The 26,199-nt window shown below is 39.0% G+C and overlaps 1 protein-coding gene across 3 annotated transcripts in view; it reads left to right on the forward strand.

Annotated features, from left to right (window-relative positions):
• The window catches only part of MGMT (O-6-methylguanine-DNA methyltransferase), a 224,784-nt gene that overhangs the window by 14,367 nt on the left and 184,218 nt on the right, over window positions 1-26,199 (forward strand). Inside the window, exons 2-3 of one of the 3 annotated variants that reach the window (XM_077350122.1) lie at window positions 6,557-6,600; window positions 24,873-24,993. Coding sequence is in view for 2 of the 3 variants with exons in the window: in XM_077350119.1 (XP_077206234.1) it covers window positions 6,577-6,600 (24 nt within the window). In the remaining variant the exon portion in view is untranslated. Of the gene's footprint in view, window positions 1-2,533; window positions 2,802-6,556; window positions 6,601-24,872; window positions 24,994-26,199 lie in introns of those variants that run through there. The other 2 variants (XM_077350121.1, XM_077350119.1) reach the window with 2 other exon arrangements.

A 26,199-nucleotide genomic window follows, 5' to 3' on the forward strand; every position in this document is an offset into this window, starting at 1 on the left:
TATGTTCTGTTTCATTGTATTTAGAGATTTGACTGTATTTCTATGCTTGGGGAAAAAGCATGGGATGTGGATACATGATAAACACTTTTATAGATTGAATGTGTTAACTTTTCAAAAACAAGCTAGGGACCTGTGAGGAATTGTGTGTGTGTGTGTGTGTGGGGGGGGGGTAAACAATTTAGAAATTCCTCTTCCAAATAGTGTGATGTCAACTAGCTGTGAGACTCCTATTTTACTTAGTAACTAGTATATACCACTTCCTTAGCCCTGAACATCAGTCTAGGGCAGGCTTTCTCAACCAGGGTTTCGTGAAACCCTGGGGTTTCTTGATGGCCCTGGAAGTGTTTCCCAAATGGGTGGGAGCTAATTCATTATTTATTTATTTTTTATATTTATTAAACATTTATTGGGTGATATGACCATATATGATCATGATGACCCCCCCTTCCCAAAATGGACAATGAGGGGCCTGGAGGCAGTGGGAAGGGGAGGGTATGTACACAGCTATGCTTCACAACCATATTCGGCACAATCACACAACTTCTGGGGTTTCTTGAAGCCTGAAGAATGTTTCAGGGGTTTCTCAAAAAAGTTGAGAAAGGCTGGTCTAGGGTTACAACACAGTTACTTTGTGGTATTGGATGCTGAGGCCAAGCATGCAAATAGCAGGTCATCTAGCTCCTGTCCTAGACTATAAAGGGGATTCTTTTTATTGCCTTCTTCCTTGTGTCATATGGAGAGTTAAAAAGAGGAAAAATAGATCAAATGATAAGCATCTTATCGTAGTCTCCCTGACCAAATTTTCTTCCACTTTCCCGAATTCTTTAAGCTTTGAGGTCTGCCCTTTGTAGATCAGAGACTTTTTGAGGGATTGTGTGTGTCTGTGTGTGTTTGTGGGGGGTGGTAAGTATTGAGAACAGAAGCAATACAGTTCCTCCAGTCCTAGTACCTCCCACTCCCAGACTCTTTTATTTTATTTTGGGGGTTGGGTTGGGATTTTGGGTAGGAAGATCAACTCATATATCCCCCAGCACTAAACTCTGTTCACAGGACAGTTCCATGCTCAAGGGATTTATGTAACACAACACTCCCTCCCTTAAAAACAAACCAGCTTGTGCTCAGATGCCCTCAAAATTGGAAGCCAGTGTGCATGCTCAGCATTAGAGTGATATTTCCTCTCTTTAAAACCAAATTAACATTTTAATCATACCTGAAAAAACCCTACCTTGTCTGAGGATTGTCCTAGTTAGCTGATTGGTATAAAATCACTTCAGTTGGAAGGAGTACTATTCATAGATGCTTATAAGTAAGGAAAATGAATGCTCATCCTGTCTGCAGAGAAATAATGGAATTAAACAACTGGATAGTAGATTTGGTAAGTAACATAAATTGCTCTGTGAAAGATGTGGGATCAATTTTCTAAGAGGTTTTCTGGAAGAGATTGAATAAACAGTTTTAAGTTGCATTGGTTAGGGCAGGGTAGAAAAGTTGGTGCCTTGCACCTTCTAAGTACACAGGTCACAGTAAAGAGTTGTAAAATACCATATCCTGTAGTCAAAAAATAAAATTACTTAAATTGCTGGGATTATTCTTACCCTGTTAATTTTTTTTAAGCTACATTTTAACTTTTACAGAAGGCAAAAGACTACTATTGAAGTGAAATACTAAACAATGATTATCAGGAAAGTATGAACAGGAGATGAAGTGGAATCTCTACAGGAGATAATTTCTGTGTACACACAAATTTGTGAAGGTCTGTGAGGAATAGGGGGGCATTATTTTCTTTTCACAGAGTATTTTAATGGTGGTTTAATAAAAATACCTTCAAAGATTTTCCTCTAAAGCATGAGCATAGATTCTGGTTTCAGCCATATTTTACTACTTTTTTGCTCATGCTGTGATCTCTGTTAGAGGCAAGCTAAGGCACTTCTAATGTCCAGCTGTGAAAGCAGAGCTGTAGCTTGCTTTGGAAGAGATTCCAACATCATTCCTTGATCTACCAAGCAGAGAATGCACTCTGCCTCAATTGGTTTGGCAAATAATAACATAGCACTTGGAGCTGAATCTGACTGTGTGAATTGTTAAAGCATCCATGACATTCTACCCATCCAAATGGCTACAGGAAAAATTATTGCTTCTTACTCGGGAAAGCTGTTAATTGTTTGAAACCAAGGCTCGTTTCTAATACTTTCAAACTATACTTAAGACCTATTAATTTATATGGTGTTGAATGAAAGAGCCATTGTTCAGGAGTCTGAGTGCCTGTGGCTGACAGGCCCCTGAAAACATAGCTTGTGTGGAAAAGTTCCCCTTAGTAAGGATCTGGAGCATTTGGTGGATAGACCTTCCATCTTCAGAAGTGTGACTGCTGATCCCCCTCCCACTGCAGCCACCAATCTCCGGCCCCCAAGTTATTCTTATCTCCAGGAACAGAGGTTGGGGAAGTTACTTGCAGTGGGAGGAGGGAGTTGACACATTTCTCTCTCTGGAAACACTCTGTGGGTTCAACCCCTTGTGACAGAGGGAGCTGACATGCTTGAGTGCAGCTGAGAGAGAGAAAATTCTAAAACTGATGAGAACCAATGGCAATAATATGTAATTTTGCTGTTTACATAGTGAGGGCAGCCTGTTGATGTGTGGGAGAATGAACTTAATTGCTATCTGGAAAGAGATACCGTTCCTGCTGATGTCTGCTGTTCCAAGTGTTACTGCATTATCTTGTCTCCACTAGCCATGTTGAGCACCAAGAGCATTTGCCAAGAGTTCTGACCCCTTTACCAAGTCCATATTTGTTTCTTAAGGTAAGTGGTAACTGCTGTTGGAATGCAATGGGCAGCCAAACTGCTTAAAGAATAATATAGAATAAAATAAGAGTAATGAATGTCAGAAATATATAAAAAAAAGAAAATAAAACCATTGCCTTTCTCATCTGCTGGCAGGTATGCATTATGATCTTTAGTACAGGTGATATAACCATATATCTATGACCCTTTCACTAGGGTAGTAAGCTCATGACTGGAAAGTCCTATTTTGGATTGGAAATGTGGGTTTACAAACCACATCCCCAGGTTTCCACTGAAAAGTGCCAAATTTGTGAGAAGGGCTGTCTAGAGCTCATCTCGAAGCTGTCTGGACAGAATTTTTTTGTTTTGCAGATCCCATCATTTGAACACGTGCTCATGGAGGATAACAACCCAGGTGTTTCTGTTTTTTAACTTATTGTGTAAGCTGCCCCGAGACCATGAGGAGAGGGAGGGCCTGTAAATTGAAAATAAATAAATAAATTTAGGATTACTGATTCGGTGAGAACAAAGGTTTATATTTTCTTCTTTCATCCACAGTGTTCTATGGATGGAAGTGCACCAATCTGTTTGTTTCCAAATTATCAGAAACTATTCACATTCAGCTGAATCAATTTGCCTGAATCTGAAAAAGTAAAAGGGATATTTGTGCAATTTGGATTCAGCCTGAATCATTTCTGGTCAAATCCAAAATGATATGATTTTTTTTTTTGGGGGGGGGGGGGGAGGGCGCATGCCCAATCCTGAGTATATCTGCTGAGTTGTCAACTCCAGGCTGGGAATACCCTGGATATTTAGAAGAGGAGGAGGCTGGGGAAGGCAGGGTTTGGAGAAGGGAGAAAGGTCAACAGCAATGTGATATGATAGAATCCAAACTCTGAAGCTATCCTTTGCTCCAGGAGAACTGAATCTATGTAGAACAGGAGTCTATGTAGCCTGGATATGGGAAATCTTCAGGCCCCACCTAAAGGTTGGCACCCTTATTGTTAAAAAAAGGAGGTGAGGGCTTTTTCATTTTAACAGATGTAAGGACTTTCTGTTGTTCCTTGTCATGTTTGGTTAAAGTGGTATTTCTATATTTATAAATTCAGGTAGGTAGTCATGTCAGTCTGAAATAGCAAAACAAAATGTGGGTCCAAATGCACCTTTAAGACTAGCAAGGTTTTATTCTATATTTAGTATCTGCTGTCTCGAACAGAATTTATTTTCCTGTTGGAATGTGGGAAATTCAATGTCATATTTTCCTTTGGGTTAGTAAGCAGGGAAACTGGAAAGTGGAAAAAAAGACCTTCTTTCCTTTCACTTTCCAATCTAGCACCTGACTTTTGATATTAACATTGCTTTTCAATGTGTCTTTTGGAGAAATCCTAAGATAATGATGATATAAAGTTTGAATTGTTCTGAGGGAACTATGCATACCTCAGTTGAAAGGGGAGGGGAAAAGAAGAAATTTCATTACAATTTCTTTTTTGTTGAATGCAAAAACAGGATTTTCATTACAAGGAAAAAACAAATGGCAAAGCATATGATAAACTGTTTGTTCAGAGTGCAAAGTGAAATCTTACTGTATATTTTGATGATGCTATTACAACTCTTTTTCTGGCCAGTTTTTAACTGTAGCATGTTTTTGTTTTTAATGCAAAATTTGTGTGAGGTTACAATATATGACAGTGAAACAAAACAGCATTATGCAATCAAAATAATCTTGATCTTTTCCTGGAAATGTAGTAATGGATGGGATTGTTGGAGGGTGGTTTGTGGAAAAATATAAATGGATGTTTCTGGAAAATGACACTGGAAGTGCTTATTGACTTTTTCCCTCTCCTCTCTAAAATAAGATCTCAGGGCTAGAGATTGTAAGGATGCAAACTATTCTGTGCTGGCTTCCATATTGTTTCAATGTAGATTATGAGTTTATGAACCCTCACCCTATGGAAGGTTTGACCCTATCATCATAATGTACTGTAGAGTATGACAATTACTGGTGTCAATTCTGTTGGAGGAAAATCTCACTTTAACCAGTTTCAAATAGGTTTAATAATTCTGAGTCTTTACTACTGAAAGCACGAGTGAAAGAATTAAAAAGACTCAGGTGTGATGTAAAATTTAATAAGGACCTGTTTTAATTATGTTGAATAGAATTCCAGTTTGTAAACAATCAGCACATTGTAAAATAAGTTTTGGTTACTGAAATTGAATTGCCTTGGAAGAAATTGTGAGTACTACTTTGAAAATAATTCCATTTCTAAAATATGCTTAACTGAACAAAATGAAGTGTCTTTTCTGTCCCTATTTTCTTTCCTAAATCTAGGTCTTGTCTGGTTATACTACCTGTACTAAATTGGGTTAGCATGATTAAAAGGGGATATCATTTCTATTCAGGTTGCTCAAAGCTCTTTATTTTTAACATACATCTAACTGAAACACTGGGGAGAAGTCCATTTCTTGTTAAGAATTCAGCATCCCCACCCATCTAATTAAGATCTGAGAATACTGCCTGTACATGTGTCTGACTTAGTAAAGAAAGATCTCCAGCAACTAAAATGAAGCAAAACTTTGGAATGCTTTTAAGTGGACAAATTTGTCCAGGGACTCTTCTCTACCTTTGTATCTAAAGCTGCTAAACCTGTGATTATCACACCACACACACACTGGAAACTGAGTCTTTTAAAAAAGATATATATCAATATCCCCAGAAAAGTCCCTTGGCATACACTTTTGTGCTGCTAACTTTTATTGCTGCAGACCTAGACTTATTTATCAAAAATGATTTGAACAGTGTACATTGAGATAATAATGTAAAATTACCATGGTTTGTATACTTGGCAAGCCAATCATTTTTGTTGACTGCCAAGTGTGATGGATCAGGTACCTCATCAGAAACCCAATGAGGAGACAAGTGCTGACATTTTCACTACTGTAGGCAGAGCTAGTGATAATCAGGGTAGCAAGCGGTTACATGCAACCTGAGGTTAAGTTTCCACCTGGTATACATGCTTGATCTAACAACGATTAAGTGCAAGATAACCAAAAGTGCCCAAAACATAGATTTGTGGTACATTTAAATATCTCTTATGTTTAATCTTAACACTTGCTATGAAATAATTTCGTATTATTTTGGTGAAATTTGTTTCTGTGTAAATTTGGTTATGGGATTGTACACTTTACTTGCCATTTAAAGTACTCTTATGCTCACATATTATTAGCTACAGCATTATATATATATACACACACACACATACATATACATACATACATACATATATATACACACACACATACAAAGAGAGAGAGAGAGAGATTAGTATTTGAACCATATTCCCTTTGTCACTATTATGAATTCCTTAGAATATTGCTTAATCTAAGGGAAGAAACAAATATACATGTCAAAGGTAGGGGAGAGTTTACAGTATATTTTAAGTCATATTTTTACAAAGGTTTTACCTTTAGCCATGCTTGCTGTTATCCTGCGAATCCCTGTTTTACAGGACATATGATGAGAGAAGTTCTCGTCATGGCATCTGTTGATTGTGACTCATTGCAGGTGGTAGATGACCTGCTGAACTTTAGAATTCCTGTTTGCTAGCAATAGCCATCCACTATTTACAGCGTAGTCTAAAATGGAGTCCACTTTTGGTAAAATTTCACGTCATAACATATATAAATTATGTCACCATGTCATCTCTTTCAGATGTCTGCAAGATATAGACCTGCCTATATTTCTTTTGTCTAAAAACATTTTTTTTCATCCACAGAACTCCATTATCTACTTAAGATGGCATCAAGACTGCATCAAAAAGTAAGTTGCTGTTGAAAAAAAATAGCACATTTAGGTCCACATTCAAAGTAATAATGTTGGTGAAGAATTCATATAACGTAGTTGGTTTCTTTCCCCAGTGTCCAGCAGTCAGTGTTAAAAACCCAGTTGACAAGATTGATGCTGCATTGTAAATCTCAGTAGCTCTGTCATGGTTGGTAACAGGCAGCAGTGGACCTTTCCGCATCACATATCTATCTTCCACAGAGCATAACCTGATTGAATATTGCAGTAGTTTTAGGGTTAACAGAGCTTTTTTCTACCCTTTGGTGACTAGATGAAACTTCATTTTAAAGCAAATATCTTCCTTTATCTGAATTAAAACTGCGAGCTCGGATATTAATGTTAAAATTGATAGTAAATTTAAATTAGGCAGTTTCCCATATTGTTTAAAAAGTCTTCTTAAATAGCAATAGCCAAAAATCTGCCTGACTTGCCGTACTTAAACATTGTACTTGTAGTACGCTTTTGCTTGACTTGTTCTCTCTTCTGTCTTGATGTCTTCTCAATTTCCTCTGACACAAGAAAGCCATGTGTCCCAGACATTTGGACAAGATAGTTGTGTTACTTCCTGTGTAGATTTTGACAATTTGAGAAAATGAGAGTTTAAGCCCCACATTAAAAAAACTGAATGTTCCCAGATCATAGTATTTATTTCTGTAATAAAACAGTTATAATTGAAGGAGAAATATATATTAAATGACCTGTAGCCCTAATTATTTTTAGTGACTAACCTTGTTTGTAGTAGTTTAGTTTGCTAATTTTATTATTTTAAAGGATATTCATTTTTATTTAGATGTAAGCTAGTATCCAAGGGTTTATTACTCTCTAACATCCTAAGCACTTGAAATCAAGGCAAGATAGTATGAGGAGGATTGTACAGAGAGATACTTTTTAACTTTCAGTGACTCTCTTTAACTGTCAGTGACTCTCATTGAGCTATGTACAAATGGTTCCAAGTGAAGCCAGGAAATAAACTTTGACCTTTAATCTATGTATGAATGATAGTGGTAAGAAGGGTGTCCATTCTGAATCACCTCTCTATATAAGCAAAGAACGATTTGCTCTATATGGTGGTAAGGGGAAAGTAGATTGCTGCATTTGATTTTAAAATCTGACTACTACAGCTGACCCAGGATGACTTGACTTTCATTCCCCCCCCCCCCCAAGTGCAGGGAACATTCCATACTGCTCCCTCAGAATGCAAGTTGTTTCATGTTCTCTGTGTCTTTGTTGCCCTTGTAGTACAGTATTTTCTGGCGTATAAGACTACTTTTCTCCCCTGAAAAATATGCCTCCAAGTGGGGGGGTCGTCCTATACGCCGGGTGCACTTCAGTTGGGATAGACATAGCTGCCCATAGTGGCCCATAGTACTGTAATGTAATGTAACAAACTCTATATTTTGAGTGGAAATGTTGGGGGGTCGTCTTATACGCCCAGTCGTCTTATACGCTGGCAAATACGGGTAATTATTGGTATTTCACTGCTTTAGTATGAATGCTTAGTTTAAATGTTACATTCTTACAAGAGCATCCAGGATTCATATCTAGTCTCATAGCGGTAGACAGACATAAAGTGACAGTGTAGAAGAGGGCAGCCTAATCGAAACAAAGCATTTTGTACTGGAATAATAGTGTGGATATAGAAAGGCTGGAAAATGGATAGCCAAAGTGTGGATGAATCCATTTAGAACTGATAATGAATCATAGCCCTTCCTTCCTTCCTTCCTTCCTTCCTTCCTTCCTTCCTTCCTTCCTTCCTTCCTTCCTTCCTTCCTTCCTTCCTTCCTTCCTTCCTTCCTTCCTTCCTTCCTTCCTTCCTTCGCTGTTCTGAGGTATAGTGAGGGACGGTATACAAATGTAATGCATAAAATAAATAAACATAATTCATTATCCATTCTAAATGGATACATCCACACTTTGGCTATCTGTGTTCCAGACTTTCTGACAGAACTCAACTGTGAGTGTACTTGCTGCCATCATTCATTTATGTAAATCTATATTTTTGAGTTTAGTTGGGTAATACTTATAGTTAGAGGAAATTTGACTATGTACTTCTGTGGAGTTTGAAAACAATGGCAGGAGCAGTTCCTCTATGGTCCCGTTAGTATTTGCTTTTGTGATATCTGTTTGGCACAGGAGAGAATTTTCATAGCTTAATTCCTTGGAATATAACATGAAGTAGCTCTCAGCTTTTCCTAAAAATTGCATGTTGGAAAGAGGTAGCCAAATGACCTCCAGATAAGAGAAATAGTGAATTTCTTCCCTGCCTTTGGTAATATTTCAAGAAGCTCTCAGTGCTGCCAAATATGTTTGTCTGTGTCTAATATTTATATCAGTGCAGTATCTTTGGAATATTGTGAACTGAATTTAGTTGGGATACCAGTTATTTTTGAACTATTTGTTTACCTTATTTTGAAGCTGACTAGTCCTATTTGTTTACGAGCAGAGTCTAGTGCTGCTTATCTTATAGTTTAAAAGGGAGAGTTGACAATGGTGTTACCCATGTTGCTTGGATGAATTTTTATTATTCTCTAGCTCTGACTTTTCAGGTGTAGCTATTTCAGTATTATGGAGGATGATGGATGATGCAGGAAAGTTTCTTTTGAAGCACTTCTGATATTGTGCAATGCACTTGGGGGGTCAGCTACACTTGACTGATGCATGATTTATCTGATGTCCCTGCCACTTTCTGAGATAAAGCTGCTGTTTTATCAAGAATGCCAGCAACTGTGACTTAGAATTTATATGTGTTCCTTTTGCAAATAATTGCTCTGATTACTTTCCGGTATGGCAATAAAATGATAGAGGTAATTGCACACAAATGTGAGAGACCACCAAAATACAATAAAATTAACCTGAATTAGCTTGACTTGTCGATGAAGTATTTATGAAATGTATTTTTGCAATAAGGGAGACCAATATTATAGCTGGAAGGTGAGTTATTGCCTTAATGTAATACAGTTTGAAATTTAAAAAAGAGACTGTTACAGTTGAGGGTGATTGTGCTTTTGAAATTAAGTTGAAGTGATTCTTATAATTGGCAGCAATAATGCATTGAGAAGGTAATATCTTTTATTGTGTTATGCCTAGTTGCATTATCTCTTAGTTTGTTCTGACTTGAGCTTCTGAGAGAACGTAAGAAATAATTTTTACAAATTTTGTGGATTTTGATAAAAGAACATCCTTTTTTGATTATAATCTTTAACATCCTAAAAGCAGTTTGTTGGTTTCATATAAATAGGGAAAAAAACTCTCAAATATTATTTGGGCTATGTTTTAAAGCCAAGTTAGGCTCACAATGGTCCCTAATCAAGTAGTGATTTGCTGTATAGTGTGTCGATACTTTATTATGTTTTTGTGTGTGTAGTGTTGGTCAAATATTTGTTTTGTAATTTTTTTTAAAAAATGGGACTGCTTGCTGTCTGGTCTTAATTGTGATTTTGCCTGGGAAAAAATACAAGAGAATCTAGGTTGTTTTTAGATCTAATGTATGTCTCCATTAAAGAACATATCTAGATTTACAGTGCAATCCTAAGCAGAAATTTTGTACGGTTTAGCACCTTTTTAACCCATCGGTTTCAGTGGCCTTTGATGCTAAAATGAAATTTTGATGTGAAGTTACTAAAGTTAGACTATCATTTGCTGTGGTATCTTGTTCTTTTCCACCTCAATATAGTTGCTTAGCATGGTTGTGTGTTTGTATGTATGTGAGTTTTCCAGTTAATTGTGTGTAGCAAGTCTTTAGTGACCACTGAACCATGAGTATTGCTGTCATGCCATAGTTTGTTAGCAAGTATTTTTCTTAAGAATATAAGTTATTACTGGTTTATTATGTTATTACTTTGACTTGGAGCATGGTGGATTCAAGATGGTGATCATTGCAGATGTCCTGAAGGAATGATTATTTTAATTCTCTTTTAATCTCATTGACTTGGAACATGGACTTTCCCATGACTTTGAAATTACAAAATTGTCAGTGTGCTAGTTTTTCAACTGCAATGGCACTATGTGGAGAGCAAAGAGTGCAGGTCAGAAATTATTGGCACTTCCAGTGGTAATACCAACAGGATCCTCAGATGTTACTTGAACAGGCAAACCATATAACAGTATCTCTTTCATTGTGTTGCCCTTAATAGGAACCTGGCATGTTTGCCCTTATCCTCACTAGATATACATTTAAACAGGCTTTCTTTCTTTTTTTCTCTCCAGTTGCCTTTTATGAAATTCGCATTGTGTTTCCTCGCAATGCCCAATGCATGTGTAAAAGACAAAAGGCACCCCCACAGGTTTAGATTTCTTTAAAAGCCTGTTTTGTAAGAAAGCAGTGTTGATTGCTGGTTATCTTTTCTCCGCCTCTCCAATAAATTGTGATTAAAATGGTGATAAGAGGAGAAGTGAAGGAGCCCTACTTACTTACTTTAATTCCCAAGTGGGAAGCAGAGGAAGCGTCAACAGATCAGCTGTTGTTGAGACAGAAATGTGGTAAAATGTGATTTATTTCCAATGTGTTTAAACTGGTTTCTGCTAGAAGGGTACTGTGATTTCTAATGTGATATTTAAAGATATCTCTACTTAGCCCCCCCCCCCACACACACACACACGCACATACATCTGGACTCCGGGGAATGGTAGAGGAAAGGAAGGCCTGGAGGATCATTGTCCATGGGGTCGCGATGGGACACACTTCGCACATAACAACAAGGAAAATTTAACAGTACTTGTTTTATTCTGTTTTACTTTTTGAAAGAAATTAAGCCTAAACAATTTTACTGCACTGTCATGTTAATTTCTGCTGTCTTTCAGGTTCAGACAGATTTTGGTAAAATGGCATGCCAGCCACGTTGGATTATTTTTGTATGGCTACCAGAAATATGGCAGCGCTTGGTTCAAAACAAACCAAAAACAAGAATAGGTGTTGTATTGATGGTACATGCATTTTTATTTTTATGTAATAATGTTAGAACAGTTGTTTATTAGCTGCCCACATTACTAACAGCTCTGCTAGTTGCTGGGATGAATTATTGTAGTCCATTATTCCTCTGCTTTGGGCACTAATAAAGGCATCACTCTGTAATATTTCCTCTTGTGTATATATAAAGGTATGGAGATGTCTTTCTTGCTGTATAAGTATGAGTTGGTGCCTTTGGGGAACTGACATCATTCCAATCACATGTTTTGTCTTCTCTTATGGACTCCCACAAGAAATCTATATTCAGGTATTGCTCCTTAACAGCTGGGAAGGGATCACTAATCTCTCTCTCTTTCTCTCTCATATAACCAAGTATATAGGGATTTAATCTCTTGAGCTGAGTCAACAGATAAAGATTATATTCAGGATATTTCAACTTTAATTAGTTTCTTCTCTTCTTGATATCCCTTAAAATCCATGATGGGATTTCAGCATGTTGGGCATTGTCTGCTGTGTTGGTTCTCTAGGTACGCTATGATAGTGAAAAGCTTTCTAGATTCTTTTAAGTACTGAGTCCTGCATCTGGGTCATGAGCAAGTCAAAATCCCTCAAGTGAATACGACATTTAAAAGTTTTATAATGGATGTAGGTAACAATGCATTGTTTATATATGAATGGGCTGAACTGCTGTTGTATAAATACTTATAAATGATCTTCGCAGTCCCACATGAGGAGCTGTACTTGAGCAGGCCTGTCTTTGGAGAGGTTCTTATACCTAAAAGTGCCATGCACTATAGCCAGAAGTTTGTTTCCACCCAGGGACCACATGCCCCTTCAGAGGAGTGCCCCAATCCTCAGTTCCTCTTTTGCCATCAAAGGAGAACGTTATTTTTGTGAAGCCTCCAGTCGTTCACATTTGTGTTTCTCAGGTTCTTTGAATTGGTTTTTGGATCCTGCATTATAATGGCTCAGAAAGCTCTTTTCAAAAAGTGCACTCATTGTGGAGTGAAGATGAACATGTTTTATGCCAAACAGATGAACATGTTTTATGTCTGTTTTCTTTGGGTGAAGGGCATAATGTTCCCACATGTAAGTCTTGCCAGTGCTTCACTCCCAGGGCTTGAGAAGATAGGGCATCCCAGATGTCACCTGATTTTGTGTGAGAGAAAAGGAACCTTACTCTCAGACATTGGGATTCAGATGCATGGTATGGGTGTAACACAGTGTTTACCTTTGAGTAACCTCTGAAACATTCTTCAGGCTTTGAGAAACCCCAGATGTGATGTGATTGTGCAGAATCTGGTTTAGGAAGCATAGCTGTGTATGCACCCATCTGGGATCCCTCTCTTCCAGGCCCATCATTGATCATTTTAGGAGGGGGGGGGGAGGTTGACATGATCATATATGGTCATATCACCTGATAAATATTTAACAGATTAAACAAATATATGAAATTTAATTAACTCCCACCCATTCAGGAAATCCTTCCAGGGCCATCAAGAAACCATAGGGTTTCATTAAACCCTGGTTGAGAAAGCCTGGTTTAACATCTCATCGTGGTTGCCAGTAGCCAATTTCTGGTGGGATAACACCAGATAGTGCTTCTTGTTTCATGCCGGTGCTCATTGGGATGGCAGGGGGAAAGGGGTGTGGAAATAATGTTGTGAAATGCCAAGGCATCATTTCTGGCCAAAAAAACAGCTTCAGGCTCTAGACAGCCTCCTGATATCTACAGTAAAATCATAGATTGGGAGGGGGGGGGGCTCCTGTAGCATCACATGATGCACTGACATCAGTTCTGGTGTATGATGCTATCTCTTGTGTCTCCATCTCTCTGATCCTTTTGCCAATTACCAACCCAGGACTTTCTATATAAGAAAGTGGCAATCATTTAGTTCTCTGGCGAGAAAAATAAAGCATACCTAGATATTAATTAGAAGCATTAAAAACTGTATTTCCCCCTCCATGAAGGTTGCACAGATGACTAGATATCCATAAGGTAGTTTTCTAATTGTAAGAAAATATGTGCTAATGAAAATTGTATTTGTGGCATTATGGTTAAGTTTCAGACTTCTGGTTCATAGGACACATTAGTAGTATGGCTGTATATATATACTGTATATAAAGGTTTCCCCTGTGCAAGCACCGAGTCATGTCTGACCCTTGGGGTGACGCCCTCTAGCGTTTTCATGGCAGACTCAATATGGGGTGGTTTGCCAGTGCCTTCCCCAGTCATTACCATACTGTATATATTAACTACATATAATTTTCCTGTTCGGAGAAAAAAAATGCTAAAATTGATATAGTTGGTCGAGAGAAAAAGGTGGTATAACTTTTCATATGACTTCTAAAATATCTTAGAAAGAACTGAAGGTGAAATTAAAATGTACTTCATCTTTGGGCTCGTTCACTTTGCCCTCACAAAAAGTTTCCCTTCCAGGTAGATGACTCTCAATCTCAATTAGTCTAAACTTTGTGCTTTTATTAGAATATAATTAATAGTTGATTCTGAAAGATCTATAGAAGAGGCAAGTAGGTAAAGTCTGAGAGAAAACTAATTAGCATAATATGTTCATTTTTCTTTTAATCAAACGTTTTAAGTTATTTTGCTCATTAAGAGGTTAGATTCCTGCATTTTAAAAACTTCTAATTATCAAAAGGTTTCCCATATACAATGGTAGTGCTTTTTATTCTTTCAAAAGCTCTTTGAATTAAGTATTGAAGCATCATTTTATTTCTTTTCAAAAACTAAATGTTTGAGAAAGATCTTACTAATGTAGACAGTTCATCTGTAATAGAGAACTGGGACTCATGAGGTTGTTTTTGATATATTAGGCTAGAACTTAATTTCTTAAATGCAACATTAAAAAAAACACTGAATTTTACTATTAGTAGTGGTGACAGTACTGAAAACTATTTTTGGCAACTTAGGTATGACCAAAGCTTTGTGCATTTTCTGTACTCCATCTTCCTAGTTCCCTCTGTATAACAAGGTAACTCCCAAAGAAGCTGGATTTTAGAACCTGAAGATGTTGTGCAAATTTGCATCTTATTTTCTAATTTTTACATTTTTGTTTTAAAATTTTATAGTGCTTTTTTTTCCTGTGGAATGTCAAGGCACTCTGTAGCTGATCACAGAACTCCTTCCTCAGGAGCTCTTGGCATTGCAGATACTGTCTTTCATTGCCTACACATGTTAAAGGCTAGAAAGATGGGTGCTTTTTTTAAAAAAATGATAGTAGTGATGTTGTAAGGAAGCTAGATTCGGTTGCAAATACTGCAGTGTAGCTTTTCAGCAAACTGCAGCATAAGTACAGGCTCTTAACATGACAGACAATTGTGTCCCAAGGTTCTGTGGATTCTAAGACAATCATATTAGGACTAGGAGTAGGCACCAGTATGTCTGGGCTGAAAAAATAGCCAAACCCCACCCTTTACTAGTATTTTCTGGAATTTTTTTCACCTAGATATAAATTAAGGTGCCCATTTGTCCTGCTTCTCGCGGGACTGCTCCACCTTCAGGCCACTTGCCCCACATCCCACCATGTTCTGCAGCTGTACCCCGATGATGCTCGGCCCATCGCGAGGTGAGGTGGCACGGGGCAAGGTAGTGCGGGTGGTATGAGGCGGTGCAGGGTGAGGCAAGGCGGCCAGCCCTAGGGAGCCAGAGGAGGCAGTGGAGCCATGAAGTGGGCAAGCCTGGATTGGGTGGGCGGTCAGGTGGCTGCCTCCGCCCTGCCCCCGGCTTCACAGGCCAGCTGGGATGGGGTGGGCAGTCAGGCGGCTGCCTCTACTCCACCACCGGCTTCGCGGGCCAGCCGGGATGGGGCGGGCGTCCAAGCGGCTGCCTCTGCCCCGCTCCTCGTTTTGCTCCAGCCTGCCAGCTGGCTGGCCAGAGAGGAGGCAAAGGCAAGGTATTTTTTATTTATTTTATTTTATTAGATTTTTATGCCACCCTTTTCATACGGCCCAGAGTTCTTCTGAGATGCCTTTACTGGCTTGAGGCTGACCCATGATACACAGAACCCAGTTAACCCTGGATCAATTCCCCATTATACCCTATGGTGACCATTGACTATAATGTTTCCCCATTGGGTATAATGGAGCTGGAAAAATGGGATTTGTTTACTGCCACATGTCTTTTTTGTATACTTTTTCTTTAATTTCTTCAATAGAACTTTTTTTTTTGTTTTATGTTTTGTTTTATGGTGTGTGTTATTTGGGGAGTTACAGAGACCAAACCCAGGTATGTTACTGTACCAAGGCAGGTACACTCTTGACATTCATACCTCTGTATTAATGGGTCAAAGAATATTCTTGACTTTTCTGTAAAACTAGAAATACAAGCATTTCTTTATTGAAATTTGGTATTCATTTCAAGCATTCCCTGGAATGGAAGCTATATTTGCAACAGAATACAAACCAGAGCAGACGAAGGCAGAGAAACATAAAAAGCACGTTAAGAACATTTTATGCATTCAGAATCAAGTTGTTTTTTTGTTTCTGGGTTTTTGGTCATAATTACAGTGAAGAAGCAACTCTCTGGACATTTATTGATTCTTTTTTTTTCCTTTTTGAAAATAAATGTTTTGGAATTTTTGGCAAGTAGCTATTAGCTAGTATCTGGAGTCAATAGAAACACTAGAGACCACTGAGGATTATCATTCATGTCTTCGTTCTAATATGCAAATAAAAAAGTATGCTGCGAGAGCTCTATCTCTGATGTATATGGTTTTTGTTTTTTCTTTTTAACTATAGCACATTGTAGAGTGAAGGAAACTTTTTTGTTACAGCCTGTCAGAAGCATTGCAGGATCACTCCTGTCAAAATTTTGTTTCCTTTGAGCAATAGTGATACATCTGGAATGTATTATATCCAGAAATTCAACTCTAGCAACAAAGAATTGTGGGTGGTATACAGGCTGTTGTTCATTAGAATTTTTAAAAGGTGAACATTTGCTCATTCACTTAGTGAACGGAGCAGCTATGCATTTGTGACACAAGGAAAGATTCTGTTTTCAAAAATATAGCTCCTCAAGCTTCTGAACACTTGGCTAAACTGAGTAGTTTTTATGTCAGGGACTTCATAAAAGCCAAGAGTATATCACAGAGCACTAGTGTAGCTTATTTGCAGTGCCCGATAACTGTCTGAAGGCAATATTCTACCCTGACTGAAACTTCCAAACAATAAGGAAGGGTAATAATAATATACTCTGTTTTGAGTTTCAGTCTTGGACAAAATTGCCTCCTGACTCATCATTCTAGATGGAAAATACTTCCTATTTGGTACAATCTTTACATCCGTTTTGTTTCCACATATTTCTGTCGCTCCTATATTCTTCCACAGTGACTCATTGTGGATCGAATGACCATTTTTGCTGAAGTTTGAATGTGTAAATATATTTTTTGCAAAGCAAAATCTCTCTTGTTGAACCAAGCTCTGCTTGTTAAGATACTTTTTATTTATGTCCACGTATAGTACTTTAAATAATCAATCCTTGAGGCCTAGCAGTGATAGAAAATACATATAAATTCTTAGAAAAGGAAAAGATTGAATAAGCATAGATCTGTAGCTGAAAATGTTTTCAAACATAGTGCATTTCCCCAATTTTGTGTTCTTAACCATACTGTAGAGGAGAGAGAAGATCCCTAAACATTAAATTGAAATCGAACTTTTCTTCATGTTAAAAGTTAGTAACTTTTAATATCACTTTGAAGTATTTACTGTAACTTAAGCTTATAAATGTAAAATTAAATACTATTAGTATCTAATTATGTGGAATGTACATCTAGGACTGGAGATACGGCTGATTTAGACATATCATGTAGAATAAGGTTGCCAGATCCAGGTAGGAAAATAAGGGTCTGGGGTCTGGGGAGGACAAGGATCTCAGTGGGCTACAATGCCATAGAGTCCACCCTCCAAAGCATCCCTTTTCTCCAGGGAAACTCATCTCTGTAGTCTGGAGATGAGCTGTAATTCCAGGTTAGAAGAAAAAAATGGTGTTTATTTAATGGATATCATGCCCAATGCTGGTGTGTAGACAGAAGTCCTTGCTTTAGAACAGAAAAAACACTGCAGGTCTTTTTTGAACATCGAGTTACAATTTAAATACGTCTCTATTGCTTAATATTGCTCCTTAGTTATGTAATCTAGAGAACCTTAGCCCTTGAAGGGGCACTGTTCCATCAAGGTACATGCTTCTTCAAAGTCACAGAAAGAAGCCCGGAAAATGAAGCTCTTCTGTATAGAACATTAAGTCATAAATCATTCTAATATTCCCACCGATAAATCTTCTGCAATGAAAACCTTTTTGATACTCATTTATTATTAATGATGACAAAGAAGATTTAATTCTGTTGGCTAACAATGGTGGTCTCATTTTACACGCAGCATTTAGCTGTAATGAGCTATGTACATTACACCGTGTTTGGATAAATGTGTTTGGGTTTCTGAACTTGAGCACAAAATTCTGCAGTTCTTTTCTTCTGTAGAACCAACTTCAAACCATCAGTTTTCCCTGTTGCAAGAAAAAGAGTTTTCTTAAGGAAGACTTATAATTATTCTAAGGAAAAATAACAGTAGAGGTGGAGCTCGTGTGTTACCAAATAAAAATTATTGAAATAATTCATTTGCATAGAGCCAGAAGGAAGGTGAAACAGCAGTAAATTCATAAGGTTTGCACAAAACATCCTTTATTGTAAGAATTTTTTAAAAAGTGTTTGAATATGGCTGATTTAGATGTTTAAATATGAAATAATGTTGACCTTAAGTAATTTTATGTTTTTTTTTTTTATCCCTGGTCACCTGAAAATTACACCTATGTTACAAAGTTCTATTTTTGTATCAAATCAGGGGGGGGATACTAAATCAGTAATTGAATGTTTAACCACTCTTACCCCAATGTTCCTACTGTTCTAGTGACTTTTGTCATAGAAGAAGAATTGTTCTACAGTTTCTGCTTAGACTTCCCTTGGGAAGAGAGCAGTGACCTCTGTAAGGAGCCAAATGAACATTGGCATTCAGTAGTTTACAAGAATTCAAACTAAGCTTAATCTCTGTCCCCTTCACTCCTACTTGTGAAATAGATTGCAAGACCAAAGTTAGTCAGCAATCTCAGTCAATTCCAGTGATAATGAAGTACTGGAAGTTTATAAACACATCCTTTACATACACAAAGTGCAAGTTGAGTATTCTAAGGTCAGTGCTTCGTTCTCTTTTTGAATAGTCTGCTTAAAGTTATTCAAAAGATTTGGAACACAATTACTTGTGCTACTCATATCCTTGCAGCTTTATTGGGTCTTAAGCATAAATAATAGTGCACTGATAATCATTGCCTTTTATTTTTTTTAAATGTTGTGTCTGACATTGGATGTAGATGTTGTTACTCAACTAAGGCCATTGGGTTTTCTTAGGACTTTTAAAATAAATTATTGTCAGTTTTGTACTTCTTTAGGCTGTAGGAAGTTCTTTGGAGACAGTGCTTGAGATTTATAGAACTTTTAAAATATGTTTTAAAATATAAGAACGTAAGCCCTGATTCATCAGACCAGTAGTTCATCTAGTTCAGCCTCATGGACAGCCAGTAAACCAACATGAGTTGGAAGGGTCCGGGAGTGGCCGTCAATAAATACGAAAATAAATAAATAAACAAACAAATAAATAAATAAATAAAATGTCAGAGGCCCAGGCCTTCCCTTGACGTTGCCTCCTGGCTCTGGGATTCAAAGGTTAGTCGTGCCTCTGAATGTAGAGGTTTCATTCAATCACCATGACTAGCAACAATTGATAGACTTATCCTCCATTAATTTTTCTAATCCTCCTTAAAGGTTTCTTATTCCTGTGGCTATCACTACATCCTTTAGCTGTGAATTCCACATTTTAATCACTCTCTCTATAAAGTAGTATTTCCTTTTGTCAATCCAGAACCTATTGTCTATCAGCTTCATTGGATGTTCTCGAGTTCTAATATTTTGGGAGAAGAGAAAAAAATCTCTTTGTCAATTCTCTGTACCCTATGCAGTCCCAGACTCTTCAGCCTTTCCTCATAAGGCAAGTGCTCCAACCACCTAATCATCTTGGTTGCCCCCTCTGTAACCTTTTCCAGCTCTGCAGTGTCCTTTTTGAGATATGATGACCAGAACTGTAAGAATCTCTAACATAGAATTTGCCTTTTTCACCACTGTAACACACTGGGTTACGACTTTAATTGAGCCTTCTACTACAACCCCAAGATCTTTCTTTGTCTCAGTTTCAGCAAGTCCAAAGCCTATTAGCTTATACTTGGAGTTGGATTTCTTGCCCTAGTTTGCATAACTATACCAATAGTGAACTTCATTTGTCGCATTGTCACCCACAGACCCAGTTTGTGGATATCTACTTAGAGCTCTTCACAGACAGTCTTGGTTTTAACTATCCTGAATATTTTTTGTCATTTGCCAACTTGGCCACTACACTACTCACCCCTAGTTCTAGATCATTGATGAATAATTTAAATAGTACTAGCCCCAATAACCCCAATAGAAGAGTCTCTTGTGGCGCAGAGTAGTAAAGCAGCAGACATGCAGTCTCAAAACTCCGCCCATGAGGCTGGGAGTTCAGTCCCAGCAGCCGGCTCAAGGTTGAGTCAGCCTTCCATCCTTCCGAGGTTGGTAAATGAGTACCCAGCTTGCTGGGGAGTAAATGGTAATGACTGGGGAAGGCACTGGCAAACCACCCCGTATTGAGTCTGCCATGAAAACGCTAGAGGGTGTCACCCCAAGGGTCAGACATGACTCGGTGATTGCACAGGGGATACCTTCACCTTTTTAGCCCCAATAGCAATCCTTGTGAGACTGTATTGTTTACTTCCCTCCATTGTAAAGAAAACTAGCCACTGATTCCTCCTCTTTGCTTCCTACTATTTAGCCAGTTTTTACTTCATAAGCGAACCCATCCTCATATCCCATGATTGCTAAACTTACTCAAGATTCTTTGGTGAGGTACCTTGGCAGAAGCCTTTTGAATATCCAAGTATATAATGTCCACTGGGTCCTCATTGCTTCTCTCCAGTCACCTGGTAAATTGGCTGAATTTGGTTGGTTACTTTATATGTATTAATAGAACAACTGAGTTTCTGAAGTGTGTGTATGCCATCAGCACCTGGACACTTATTGTTTTTTTATTTCTCCTGTAGATCTAGAGCTTCATATCTGGTCACTTCTTTTGGGCTCAGCTCCTGAAAAAAGGGGCTGTGGCATGAATACATGTAGCCAGGAGAAAGGGGAGGCATGTCTGGAGAAGAGGCTTCCCTTCTCCCAGTCACACAGTCAGGAGAAGGGGGAGAATCTACAGGGAAGATGTTTCCATTCTCCCTAAGTAGCCAGGGGAAAGAGAGAAGGGAAGTTTCTTTCCCGGAAGATGAGTTTGCTGGGGAAGAAGAAGAGGAAGAGGAGGATCTTATATGCTGCTTTTCTCTACCTGAAGGAATCATAGAATCATAGAGTTGGAAGGGACCATACAGGCTATCTAGTTCAACCCCCTGCTCAACGCAGGATCAGCCCTAAGCATCCTAAAGCAAAGGAGGCTCAGAGCAGCTTACAGTCGCCTTCCCTTTCCTCTCCCCACAACAGACACCCTGTGAGGTGAGTGAGGCTGAGAGAACCGTGATATCAATGCTCGGTCAGAATTGTTTTATCAGCCAGGTCACCCAGCTGACTGCATGTGGGGGAGTGCAGAATCGAACCCAGTTTGCCAGATTAGAAGTCTGCACTCCTAACCACTACACCAAACTGGCTCTCAAAGAGGCTTCCCTTCTGTCTTTCAAGAGAAAGGGAGAAGGGAGAGCCTTCCCTTTTCCCTTTCTTTTGGATACAAGAAGTGGGAAGAATTACTTGAGAAGAGGCATCCTTCTCCTTTTCTCCTGGCCACCACAAAGGTGGGGGTGAAGTGCCACCAGGAATGCACTTCCCTCCTTCCATTTACACTTTTCTTCCTGTTCCCTACAGCTTTTTGTGTACAGCAGAAACCAGGAAGATTTAAACTACTCTGCTTTTGCTCTCTGTGAAAACACATGAGGAGCTAAAAGCAGAGTTTAAATAGGCGCTGAGCCATTTAAACCAAACAGCTGCTAAACTGTTCCCATAGAACAGCTTTCTGCTCTTCATGAACCATCACAAGCCACCACAAATTATGGTTCTTCAGTTCAAAAACTATAGTTCATTAACCCCAAACAGACCAAAATTTGGGACAAACTTTGTTTTCCTTCCCTACTTTTAAATCCCATATGTCAAACATTGTAATTTCATATACTAAATTGTAAATTCTGAATTTTATGATCTTTAAACAGTAACAGATGAAATTTGACAGGCCTGTAAGTATTTCATAAGTTTCAACATTTTCCAAATTTTATTTCCCCCCTTCAAAAAAAAAATCCCCCCCCAAGCAGTTTTCCCTCTCTACCATCACATTTTTGGCCTTCACACCTATTTTCTGGGTGTGAAAGCAAGTGGGGGGGGGGGCTGAACCATCAGCTACTCTCTTCTGCAGGGGTTTGAAGCCTGACATGATTAGAGTTTAGTTGGCATAAAGTTAGAAAACCAGCTTCAGTTTCTGATATTGCAGACCAAAATTAATCTAGTGCTCTATGTACACAGTATCAATTAACGTATATACTTGCATATAAGCCAACTCGCATATAAGCCAAGGCACCTAATTACACCACAAAATGCTGGAAAAACTTACTTACTCACATATCAGCCAAAGGTGGTGTTTGGATAGTGTTTTTTTTTTTTTTTTTTGCCTTTCCTCCCCTCCCCCCTCTTTTGGGCAGGATTTCCCCCCCTTTTCATAGAATCATAGAATCATAGAATCATAGAGTTGGAAGGGGCCATACAGGCCATCTAGTCCAACCCCCTGCTCAACGCAGGATTAGCCCTAAGCATCCTAAAGCATCCAAGAAAAGTGTGCATCCAACCTTTGCTTGAAGACTTCCAGTGAGGGGGCGCTCACCACCTCCTTAGGCAGCCTATTCCACTGCTGAACTACTCTGACTGTGAAAAACTTTTTCCTGATATCTAGCCTATATCGTTGTACTTGAAGTTTAAACCCATTACTGCGTGTCCTTTCCTCTGCAGCCAGCAGAAACAGCATCCTGCCCTCCTCCAAGTGACAACCTTTCAAATACTTAAAGAAGGCTATCATGTCCCCTCTCAACCTCCTTTTCTCCAGGCTGAACATTCCCAAGTCCCTCAACCTATCTTCATAGGGCTTGGTCCCTTGGCCCCAGATCATCTTCGTCGCTCTCCTCTGTACCCTTTCAATTTTATCGATGTCCTTCTTGAAGTGAGGCCTCCAGAACTGCACACAGTACTCCAGGTGTGGTCTGACCAGTGCCGTATACAATGGGACTATGACATCTTGTGATTTTGATGTGATGCCTCTGTTGATACAACCCAAAATGGCATTTGCCTTTTTTACCGCTGCATCACACTGCCTGCTCATGTTTAGTTTACAATCCACAAGTACCCCAAGGTCTCGTTCACACACAGTGCTACCTAGAAGCGTATCCCCCATCCAGTAGGCATGCTTTTCATTTTTCTGACCCAGATGCAGAACTTTACACTTATCTTTATTAAATTGCATCTTGTTCTCATTTGCCCATTTTTCCATTGTGTTCAGATCTCGTTGAACTCTGTCTCTATCTTCCGGAGTATTTGCCAGTCCTCCCAATTTGGTGTCATCTGCAAACTTGATGAGTAGTCCCTCCACCCCCTCATCTAGATCATTAATAAATATGTTAAAAAGTACCGGGCCGAGCACCGAGCCCTGAGGTACCCCGCTACTCACCTCTCTCCAGTCTGATGAAACACCATTGACAACAACTCTTTGAGTGCGGTTCTCTAACCAATTCCCTATCCACCTAACTATCTGAAAATCCAGATTGCAGTCCTTCAACTTATCCATCAGAACATCATGGGGAACCTTGTCAAAAGCTTTACTAAAATCCAAGTAAATGACATCAACCGAATTTCCTCGATCCAGCAAACCTGTTACTTGGTCAAAAAAGGAAACTAGGTTGGTCTGGCAGGACCTGTTGGAGACAAATCCATGCTGACTTCCTTGGATCACCAAATTATCCACCAGATGTTTGCAGATCACTCCCTTTAATATCTGTTCCATTATCTTCCCCACAACGGAGGTCAGACTCACTGGTCTGTAGTTTCCCGGGTCATCCTTCCTCCCTTTTTTGAAGATCGGAATAACGTTTGCTCTTTTCCAGTCCTCCGGGACATCTCCATCTTTTCTTCCCACCCTCCTCCTCCCTCCTCTTTCCTGCTGACCCCTCTTGCCTTTATCCTTCCTCTAGGGGTGTTTCCTCCTTCTGCTCTCTCTTCTTCTGAGACAGAGGCTTCAGAGCTTCCTGCAACACGTGCTAGCCTCATGTTAGCTTCGTTAAGGCAAGGAGTGGGGAGGCGGACACTGCTCTTTCCCTCCCAGGCTTGCTGTGTCTCTGCTGTTCCTGCCTTTCTTCAGGCAAGTATACTTGTCTCCCACCCCCCACCCTCCAGTCTTGTCTGGAAGCTGTTTTTTTAATACCCGCATATAAGCCGAGGGGGACTTTTTCAGCTTAAAAAAAGGACTGAAAAACTCAGTTTATAGGCCGAGTATATACGGTAATTGTGCTAAAGTTAATTAAACCACAGTTTTTGCAATATGTTTGAACTGCCCCCATCACATGCTGTTTGTGTTGCCTGTTCTTTAGTTTTTGCATAATGATTATAACTTTTTTTAATACAGTTGTTTGAGCCTTGGCCACAAATTAGATAAAAATCATATCCAGGAACTTTATGTAGAACCTGGTTCACGGGTGATGGACCTAACAGCACATTGGTGGGTCTCCTCATAGCTTAATAGATAATGTTTGTTAGGCTGTAATTTGACTGGAACAATCTATGTGTTTTATAGGACCTTGTACTTGACTCATCAGTCTTTGCTTTGCACTGTAAATAATTTTCTGGACATAATGTTTTAATCCCACACAGAATTAATTCAGAGTTTACATAAAATAATTACATTCTCTTGCACATAATCGAGTTCAGTAGTTTCAGGTTTCTTGTTCCAACAGGTTGCAAATCTGCTAAATTATGGCAGGATTAACTTAACTTTAGTGTACTATAGAGAGTGAGATTCTGGGATGGCAAGACACATTTGAAGCTGATGCTTGCCAAGACATAACAGTTTAGAAACTGACATTTATGCTCAACACCATACTGCCACAGCCCTTACTGCTTCGTGACAAACTGTCACTCTACAGTACTGTGTCTGGTTGGTAACTGTAAAATTATTTTGTTTTATGTTGCAGGGCCTAGTGTACTGTTGACAGTGTTCCGGAGCAAGACAACTATGCCTCTTGTGTGCGATGGTAGCTAAAAAGTGTCAATTCAGGAATTCTGTAGAAACAAGGTGCCAGACAAGCCCAGGAGGTTTGCCTTTCTGTATGCTTTTCAGAGTTTCCTATGATTTTACATTGTAGTCCTAGTCCCTCAAGAATGAGACAGGTTACAAATGAACCAATGGGTTTGGGGTGTTTTCTTTTAGATCATTTATGAATCTTGCTGCTTGCCAACATAATTCAAGCCTTAACTTTTCGTCTGTATTTGAATTTTTGTTTGTTAATGTTCTCATAGGATTTCTTTATCTCCCACATCTAGAATGTTTTGAAAAACCCAGGTTCTGAATTTGGGTGTTTTTTTTGGGGGGGGGGAGGGTCTGCCTCCTCCTGCCCTGCCCTGCCCCCCCCCCCCAGAATTCCACCAATATGCTCTGGACCTGTTTGCATTGTTGCACTGTTGTATTGTTTATCTTGTTTATACTGTTATATTGTTATATGGTTACAACTATTATTATTATTGTAAGGTTATTCACATGTTTATAGACTGTTTTATGTATTGTTCTTTGTTCTTATGTAAACTGCCTTGAGCCTTCGGGGAGGGTGTTATATAAATATATAAATAAATGAACAAAAAAACAAACATGTGGACTCTTACTCATTCAGCTTTTTATTCCTGTCTGTAGAACAGGAGTGAGGCGGTAATTGATCTTACACATTTTTGCTGAAGGCAAATGAAACAAAGATGGCAAAATGATTTTCGCACTTTGAAGTTAAAGGCAGAAGCACAATAAGGATAACCAAAACCAATTAATCAGCATTTGCAGCTGCCAAGGGTGCATTGCAGATTTTATACCTATTGGACAGTGTGACCTCATAGCATGGTTCAGAAGAGGCCTCCTCTGTCTGTGTGTGCCTCCCTGGTGTTATGGGTAGGGTCAGCGCGGCTCTGTAAATTGTATATGGCCTTGGTTCCTCCTTACTAAGTATTTTTTGCCTATGATGAAGAAATGGAAATGGGGGAGACAACTGAACTCTCTGGACCAACTATCAAGCCACAGTTCTGAGAGGTGGGCTTGATGAGAAGTGGTACCCTGCTTTGTTTTGCTTTTCTTCCCTTTACAGTCAATCGGAGTTGGCCTCTGCACTCATTCCTCTCCTAGCTGTGGTCATTTACTAGAATGAGTGTCATTTACTAGAGCAAGGGTGGCCAAACTGTGGCTCTCCAGATGTCCACTGGCTACAATTACCGTGAGCCACTGCCAGCACTGCCATGGACATCTGGAGTGCTACAGTTTGG

Source organism: Paroedura picta, chromosome 8, assembly GCF_049243985.1.
Source record: "Paroedura picta isolate Pp20150507F chromosome 8, Ppicta_v3.0, whole genome shotgun sequence".
Taxonomy (NCBI): domain Eukaryota; kingdom Metazoa; phylum Chordata; class Lepidosauria; order Squamata; family Gekkonidae; genus Paroedura; species Paroedura picta.